The sequence below is a fragment of the Chiloscyllium plagiosum genome, unplaced genomic scaffold (genome assembly GCF_037043375.1).
Source record: "Chiloscyllium plagiosum isolate Xiang-an unplaced genomic scaffold, Cpla_swu_hap1 HiC_scaffold_160, whole genome shotgun sequence".
Lineage (NCBI taxonomy): Eukaryota > Metazoa > Chordata > Chondrichthyes > Orectolobiformes > Hemiscylliidae > Chiloscyllium > Chiloscyllium plagiosum.
Window position 1 is genome coordinate 173,952 of NW_028270299.1, and position 9,374 is coordinate 183,325.

The 9,374-nt window shown below is 58.7% G+C and overlaps 1 protein-coding gene across 1 annotated transcript; it reads right to left on the reverse strand.

Annotated features, from left to right (window-relative positions):
- Positions 1 to 2,129: 2,129 nt before the first annotated feature.
- LOC148133961 (tyrosinase-like) lies at positions 2,130 to 8,108 on the reverse strand. Its single transcript, XM_087985724.1, has 3 exons — positions 7,931 to 8,108; positions 2,832 to 2,973; positions 2,130 to 2,310 (listed from the first exon to the last, which is right to left on the reverse strand). The coding sequence occupies exons 1-3, from the start codon at positions 8,106 to 8,108 to the stop codon at positions 2,130 to 2,132; spliced, it is 501 nt and encodes a 166-aa protein (XP_087841850.1).
- Between the last annotated feature and the right edge of the window lie 1,266 nt (positions 8,109 to 9,374).

Below are 9,374 nucleotides of genomic sequence, written 5' to 3' on the forward strand. Positions count from 1 at the left end.
TGATCCCCCTTCCCAGGGACAGCACGGGGTTAGATACAGAGTAAAGCTCCCTCTACACTGTCCACCCATCCCTGGGACAGGGAGAGCACGGGGTCAGATACAGAGTAAAGCTCCCTCTACACTGCTCCCCATCCCAGGGACAGGGACTAAATGGGTTTAGATACAGAGTAAAGCTCCCTCTACACTGTCCACCCCCCATCCCAGGGACAGGGAAGCACGGGGTTAGATACAGAGTAAAGCTCTCTCTACACTATCCCCCCATCCCAGGGACAGCACGGGGTCAGATACAGAGTAAAGCTCCCTCTACACCGTCCCCCATCCCAGGGATAGGGACAGCACGGGGTTAGATACAGAGTAACGCTCCCTCTACACTGTCCCCCCCATCCCAGGACAGGGACAGCACGGGGTCAGATACAGAGTAAAGCTCCCTCTACACTGTCCCCCCCATCCCAGGGACAGGGACAGCACGGGGTCAGATACAGAGTAAAGCTCCCTCTACACTGTCCCCCCCCATCCCAGGGACAGGGACAGCACGGGGTCAGATACAGAGGAAAGCTCCCTCTACACTGTCCCCCCCCCATCCCAGGCACAGGGACAGCACGGGGTTAGATACAGAGTAAAGCTCCCTCTACACTGTCCTCCCCCATCCCAGGGACAGGGACAGCACGGGGTCAGATACAGAGTAAAGCTCCCTCTACACCGTCCCCCCCCATCCCAGGGACAGGGACAGCACGGGGTCAGATACAGAGTAAAGCTCCCTCTGCACTGTCCCCCCCATCCCAGGGACAGGGACAGCACGGGGTTAGATACAGAGTAAAGCTCCCTCTACACTGTCCCCCCATCCCATGGACAGGGACAGCACGGGGTTAGATACAGAGTAAAGCTCCCTCTACACTGTCCCCCCCCATCACAGGGACAGCACGGGGTTCGATACAGAGTAAAGCTCCCTCTACACTGTCCCCCCCATCCCATGGACAGGGACAGCACGGGGTTAGATACAGAGTAAAGCTCCCTCTACACTGTCCACCCCCATCCCAGGGACAGGGACAGCACGGGGTCAGATACTGAGTCAAGCTCCCTCTACACTCTCCCCCCCATCCCAGGGACAGCACGGGGTTAGATACAGAGTAAAGCTCCCTCTACACTGTCCCTCCCCCCCCCCCATCCCAGGGACAGGGACAGCACGGGGTTAGATACAGAGTAAAGCTCCCTCTACACTGTCCCCCCCATCCCAGAGACAGGGACAGCACAGGGTTAGATACAGAGTAAAGCTCCCTCTACACTGTCCCCCCCCCCCATCCCAAGGACAGGGACAGCACGGGGTCAGATACAGAGTAAAGCTCCCTCTACACTGTCCCTCCATCCCAGGGACAGGGACAGCACGGGGTCAGATACAGAGTAAAGCTCCCTCTACACTGTCCCCCCCCATCCCAGGGACAGGGACAGCACGGGGTTAGATACAGAGTAAAGCTCCCTCTACACTGTCCCCCCCATCCCAGAGACAGGGACAGCACAGGGTTAGATACAGAGTAAAGCTCCCTCTACACTGTCCCCCCCATCCCAGGGACAGGGACAGCACGGGGTTAGATACAGAGTAAAGCTCCCTCTACACTGTCCCCCCATCCCAGGGACAGCACGGGGTTAGATACAGAGTAAAGCTCCCTCTACACCGTCCCCCCATCCCAGGGACAGGGACAGCACGGGGTCAGATACAGAGTAAAGCTCCCTGTACACTGTTCCCCATCAAACCCACCCAGGACAGGGACAGCACGGGGTTAGATACAGAGTAAAGCTCCCTCTACACCGTCCCCCCATCCCAGGGACAGGGACAGCACGGGGTCAGATACAGAGTAAAGCTCCCTCTACACCGTCCCCCCATCCCAGGGACAGGGACAGCATGGGGTCAGATACAGAGTAAAGCTCCCTGTGTGCTGCTGCGGGGAGGGTAGAGCGGGGTCTCTGTGTTCCGGCCAGTGGAGGGGAGACGAGGCAGCGAAGACCCTCTGGTGGGAGCCCGCCCAGTTCCTGTCTGCGTCCGGTCAGGGCGAGGGTGGGGTGTGCGGGGGGGTGGGGGGTGTGTGTGTGTGTGTGTGCGCGGGGGAAAGGGGGAGGGCGCGTTCACCGAGCGCTCATTCGACGCGGGGGAACTCATAGTCGTAGCCGAAGTTCCGGCAGCTCTGCATCATGTCCCTGTTGCGGTAGAGTGGAATGAAAGGGACAATGTAATCGTCCCCGCGGTGTCCGTAGGGAATCCCGTCCTGCGTCGGGTACACGCTGCCCGGGTGACCTCTCATCCACATCTCGAAGATCCTGGATAAGGGGGTGGGGAACGGAGCAGAGAGGAGGCCGAGCTCAGCGTGGGGAATGCCTTTCTGAATGACCCTTCCCCACCCCCCCCCCCCCAAAACCCCGCTGCCCCGTTCTCTGGTGCTCTACAAAGACAGGGTCAGGCGCTCCCTGCCCTGGGGTGGGGGCTGCGCAGGGACAGGGGAATACTCTCCCGGTCACCGAGTGGGGGAAGCGTAGAGGAACAGGGGGACACTCTCCTGGTCAGCGAGGTGGGGGGGGGGGGGTGTACAGGGGAACACTCTAACGTGCCTTTCGGAACTCCAAATACATTACATCTACAGTTCCCCCTTTATCGTCCCTCACCGGCTGCTTGCTCTGGGACACAGTTTCCACACAAATCGGACATCGCATTGTCCCCTCGCTCCCACCCCTCGCCTTCCCAGGGCACGTTCGGAGATAGCCTCACCCTCACACCCAACTCTCTCTCTCTCTCTCCCCCCCCCAGCGCCCAGGAACTGCGGGAGAGAGCCGCGGTCACTCACATGTCGATGTAGGCGTGGATGGGTCCGAAGAGGGGGTCGTTGCTGGCCTCGAAGATATTGTTGAGCGTGCCGCCGCAGAAGATATGGATGAGGTTGTGCATTCCGACGCTCTGTTCGCCCGGGTTCTGAGGGTCCGAGTATCCTGCGCCAGACACGGGGAGACAGAGGACCACGGGTGAGGAATGGGAGGGGGGGGGGCAACATTACGGAGGTGCGCGGGTTCAGTTTCACCCCCATCCCCCCCCCCCCCCCCCACCTTCCTCGACTCGAAGACCGTTCCCAGGAGGACCGCATGAATTCGCTCCAGCCTGCAGAGCTGTCCAGCACGGAAACGGACCCCTTCGGGCCCCGGCCCGTCCATGCTAGCCCAGATATCCCAACCCAGTCTAGCCCCCTTCAGCCAGCAGCCGGCCCATATCCCTCCAAACCCTTCCTGTTCACGTCCCCCCCACGCTGTTGTCATTGTACCATCCTCCACCACTTCCTCTGGCAGCTCGTTCCACACACGTACCACCCCCCTGGGGGAAAACGTTACCCCTCAGGTCCCTTTCTGCCTCTCACCTTAAACCTATGCCCCTCTAGTTCTAGGCTCCCCCACCCCAGGGGGGAAAAGACCTTGTCTATTTACCCTATCCATGTCCCCCTCGTGATTTTATAACCCTCTAGTTCTGGGCTCCCCCACCCCAGGGGGAAAAGACCTAGTCTATTTACCCTATCCACGTCCCCCTCGTGATTTTATAACCCTCTAGTTCTGGGCTCCCCCACCCCAGGGGGAAAAGACCTTGTCTATTTACCCTATCCATGTCCCCCTCGTGATTTTATAACCCTCTAGTTCTGGACTCCCCCACCCCAGGGGGAAAAGACCTTGTCTATTTACCCTATCCATGTCCCCCTCGTGATTTTATAAACCTCTAGTTCTGGGCTCCCCCACCCCAGGGGGAAAGACCTTGTCTATTTACCCTATCCATGCCCCTCAATTTTGTAAACCTCTATAAGGTCACCCCTCAGCCTCCGATGCTCCAGGGAAAACAGCCCCAGCCTGTTCAGCCTCTCCCTGTAGCTCAGATCCTCCGACCCTCCAACCTCCTTGTAAATCTTTTCTGAACCATTTCAAGTTTCACAACATCTTTCCGATCGGAAGGAGACCAGAATTGCACGCAATATTCCAACAGCGGCCCCTAACCGATGTCCTGTACAGCCGCAACATGTCCTCCCAACTCCTGTCCTCAATACTCTGACCAATAAAGGAAAGCATACCAAACGCTGCCTTCACTATCCTATCTACCTGCGACTCCACTTTCAAGGAGCTATGAACCTGCACTCCAAGGTCTCTTTGTTCAGCAACACTCCCCAGGACCTTACCATTAAGTGTATAAGTCCTGCTAAGATTTGCTTTCCCAAAATGCAGCACCTCGCATTTATCTGAATTAAACTCCATCTGCCACTTCTCAGCCCATTGGCCCATCTGGTCCAGATCCTGTTGTAATCTGAGGTAACCCTCTTCGCTGTCCACTACACCTGTAATTTTGGGGTCATCTGCAAACTTACTAACTGTACCTGTTATGCTCGCATCCAAATCATTTATGTAAATGACAAAAAGTAGAGGGCCCAGCACCGATCCTGTGGCACTCCACTGGTCACAGGCCTCCAGCCTGAAAAACAACCCTCCACCACCACCCTCTGTCTTCTACCTTTGAGCCAGTTCTGTATCCAAATGGCTAGTTCTCCCTGTATTCCATGAGATCTAACCTTGCTCACCAGTCTCCCGCGGGGAACGCCTTACTGAAGTGCATAACCTTGAGTGTCAGGAGGTGGGGACGTGACATTGAGGCAGGACAGGGACGTTGGTGAGGCCTCATCAGGAATACTGTGTCCCGTTCTGGTACGGCAAGGAGATTATGAACCCGGAGAGGGCTCCCCAGAGATTTACCTCCCGGGAACGGAGGGTGTGAGCTACAGGGAGAGGCTGGGGCTGTTTACCCTGGAGTGTCGGAGGCTGAGGTAAAAGAGATTTATAAAATCACAAGGGGGTATGGATAGGGTTAATGGGATAGGTCTGTTCCCCCCAGATGGGGGGATTTGAAGACTAGTTTTAAGGGGAGACATTTAATAAAGACACGAGGGGTGGGGGGGACGACTGTTATACACAGACAGGGCGTGGGGTGACCTTCCTGAGGACGTGGGGGAACGTGGGAACATGGGAAAGACATAGGGATAAGGAACGTGACCAGGAAAGGGTTTGGGAGGGATATGGACCAGGAGCTGGGGCAGGTGTGGGATGAGTTTAGTTTGGGATTAGGGTCAGCACGGACTGGCCGTGGCCTGTTTGCGTGCTGCACGACTCTGTGTGTGTGTGTGTGTGTGTGAGAGAGAGAGAGAGACACGAATGAGCATTGACAGAGACTCGCTATGGGTTTTAAGGTGGTCGAGAGGGGATCGCGATGAGAGGGTGCCAGTTGGGGAAAGTGGGGAATCGATGGGGTTGGCACAAAGTAGGTGTTCCCTCCCATGGGACAATATCCCACAGCCAATCCACCCTAACCTGCACATCCCTGGGCACTACGGGACAATTTCCCCACGGCCAATCCCACCCTAACCTGCACATCCCTGGGCACTACGGGACAATTTCCCCACGGCCAATCCACCCTAACCTGTACATCCCTGGGCACTACAGGACAATTTCCCCACGGCCAATCCCACCCTAACCTGCACATCCCTGGGCACTACGGGACAATTTCCCCACGGCCAATCCACCCTAACCTGCACATCCCTGGGCACTACGGGACAATTTCCCATGGCCAATCCCACCCTAACCTGTACATCCCTGGGCACTACGGGACAATTTCCCCACGGCCAATCCACCCTAACCTGCACATCCCTGGGTACTACGGGACAATTTCCCCACGGCCAATCCACCCTAACCTGCACATCCCTGGGCACTAGGGGACAATTTCCCCACGGCCAATCCCACCCTAACCTACACATCCCTGGGCACTACGGGACAATTTCCCCACAGCTGACCCACCCTAACCTGCACATCCCTGGGCACTACGGGACAATTTCCCCACGGCCAATCCACACTAACCCGCACATCCCTGGGCACTACGGGACAATTTCCCCATGGCCAACCCACCCTAAGCTGCACATCCCTGGGCAGTACGGGACAATATCCCCATGGCCAACCCACCCTAACCTGCACATCCCTGGGCACTACAGGACAATTTCCCCATGGCCAACCCACCCTAAGCTGCACATCCCTGGGCACTACGGGACAATTTCCCCACGGCCAACCCACCCTAACCCGCACATCCCTGGGCACTACGGGACAATTTCCCACGGCCAATCCCACCCTAACCTGCACATCCCTGGGCACTACGGGACAATTTCCCCCACGGCCAATACACCCTAACCTGCACATCCCTGGGCACTACGGGACAATTTCCCCACGGCCAATCCACCCTAACCTGCACATCCCTGGGCACTACGGGACAATTTCCCATGGCCAATCCCACCCTAACCTGTACATCCCTGGGCACTACGGGACAATTTCCCCACGGCCAATCCACCCTAACCTGCACATCCCTGGGTACTACGGGACAATTTCCCCACGGCCAATCCACCCTAACCTGCACATCCCTGGGCACTAGGGGACAATTTCCCCACGGCCAATCCCACCCTAACCTACACATCCCTGGGCACTACGGGACAATTTCCCCACAGCTGACCCACCCTAACCTGCACATCCCTGGGCACTACGGGACAATTTCCCCACGGCCAATCCACCCTAACCCGCACATCCCTGGGCACTACGGGACAATTTCCCCATGGCCAACCCACCCTAAGCTGCACATCCCTGGGCAGTACGGGACAATATCCCCACGGCCAATCCACCCTAACCTGCACATCCCTGGGCACTACAGGACAATTTCCCCATGGCCAACCCACCCTAAGCTGCACATCCCTGGGCACTACGGGACAATTTCCCCACGGCCAACCCACCCTAACCCGCACATCCCTGGGCACTACGGGACAATTTCCCACGGCCAATCCCACCCTAACCTGCACATCCCTGGGCACTACGGGACAATTTCCCCCACGGCCAATACACCCTAACCTACACATCCCTGGGCACTACGGGACAATTTCCCCACGGCCGATCCCACCCTAACCTACACATCCCTGGGCACTACGGGACAATTTCCCCACGGCCGATCCCACCCTAACCTGCACATCCCTGGGCACTACGGGACAATTTCCCCCACGGCCGATCCCACCCTAACCTGCACATCCCTGGGCACTGCGGGACAATTTCCCCATGGCCAATCCACCCTAACCTGTACATCCCTGGGCACTACGGGACAATTTCCCCACGGCCAACCCACCCTAACCTGTACATCCCTGGGCACTACGGGACAATATCCCCACGGCCAATCCCACCCTAACCTACACATCCCTGGGCACTACGGGACAATTTCCCCACGGCCGATCCACCCTAACCCGCACATCCCTGGGCACTACGGGACAATTTCCCCATGGCCAATCCCACCCTAACCTGCACATCCCTGGGCACTACGGGACAATTTCCCCACGGCCAACCCGCACATCCCTGAGCACAACGGGACAATTTCCCCACGGCCGATCCCACCCTAACCTGCACATCCCTGGGCACTACGGGACAATTTCCCCACGACCAATCCCACCCTAACCTGCACATCCCTGGGCACTACGGGACAATTTCCCCCACGGCCGATCCCACCCTAACGCGTACACGTTTGGATTATGGGGGAACCCGGAGAAAGTGCAGGCAGGCAGTAGGGAGGACGTGCAAAGTGCAGGCGCCCAAGGCTGGAGTTGATCTCGGCTCCCTGGCACCGTGTGGCAGCAGTGTCACCCACTGAGCCCTCACAGGGTCCAGCAGACCTTCCCCCCCCCCCCCAGGGGATGTTTGGGCTGGTGTAGGGGATGGGGGAAGGGTTTCCGTGCGGAGTGCGCAGTCCCAGCGTGCACAACCAGGATCGCTGAGTCAGGCTCAGCGGCAGACGGGGGGAGTAGGGAATTGGCGATGGGTAGGCCTGTGTTGACCCGAGCGTCAGGGTTACCTTCGATGGCGGACCGGAAAGAGTTCCTGCTGAACAGGGCATAGGGCGCGCTGTCGAAGGAGCTGATCCGCAGGCAGGCCGTGAGGTCAGCCAGCGTCGGCAAAGAGTTGAACCGCTCATCGAATTGGTTCAGACGGCGAATTGGGCCCCCCGACCCTGGGGGGCACACCACGTTCATGCTGAACCTGTTCACTCCATCATTGGGGCAGAAAACCTGCAGAGAGACAACGGCAAGACCAACAATACATGGGGTCAGATATCACACACACTCACCCCCCCCCCACCCCCCCCCCCCCAGAGACAGGGACAGCACGGGGTCAGATACAGAGGGACCCTCTGTCACACACACACACTCCCCCCCGGGGACAGGTACAGCACGGGGTCAGATACAGAGGGACCCTCTGTCTGTCACACACACACTCCCCCCAGGGACAGGGACAGCACGGGGTCAGATACAGAGGGACCCTCTGTCACACACACACACTCCCCCCGGGGACAGGGACAGCACGGGGTCAGATACAGAGGGACCCTCTGTCACACACACACTCCCCCCGGGGACAGGGACAGCACGGGGTCAGATACAGAGGGACCCTCTGTCACACACACACTCCCCCCGGGGACAGGGACAGCACGGGGTCAGATACAGAGGGACCCTCTGTCACACACACACACTCCCCCCGGGGACAGGGACAGCACGGGGTCAGATACAGAGGGACCCTATGTCACACACATACTCCCCCCGGGGACAGGGACAGCACGGGGTCAGATACAGAGGGACCCTCTGTCACACACACACTCCCCCCGGGGACAAGGACAGCACGGGGTCAGATACAGAGGGACCCTCTGTCTGTCACACACACACACTCCCCCCGGGGACAGGGACAGCACGGGGTCAGATACAGAGGGACCCTCTGTCTGTCACACACACACTCCCCCCGGGGACAAGGACAGCACGGGGTCAGATACAGAGGGACCCTCTGTCACACACACTGCCCCCGGGGACAGGGACAGCACGGGGTCAGATACAGAGGGACCCTCTGTCACACACACACACTCCCCCCGGGGACAGGGACAGCACGGGGTCAGATACAGAGGGACCCTCTGTCACACACATACTCCCCCCGGGGACAGGGACAGCACGGGGTCAGATACAGAGGGACCCTCTGTCTGTCACACACATACTCCCCCCGGGGACAGGGACAGCACGGGGTCAGATACAGAGGGACCCTCTGTCACACACACTCCCCCCCGGGGACAGGGACAGCACGGGGTCAGATACAGAGGGACCCTCTGTCTGTCACACACACACTCCCCCCGGGGACAGGGACAGCACAGGGTCAGATACAGAGGGACCCTCTGTCTGTCACACACACACTCCCCCCGGGGACAGGGACAGCACGGGGTCAGATACAGAGGGACCCTCTGTCACACACACACACTCCCC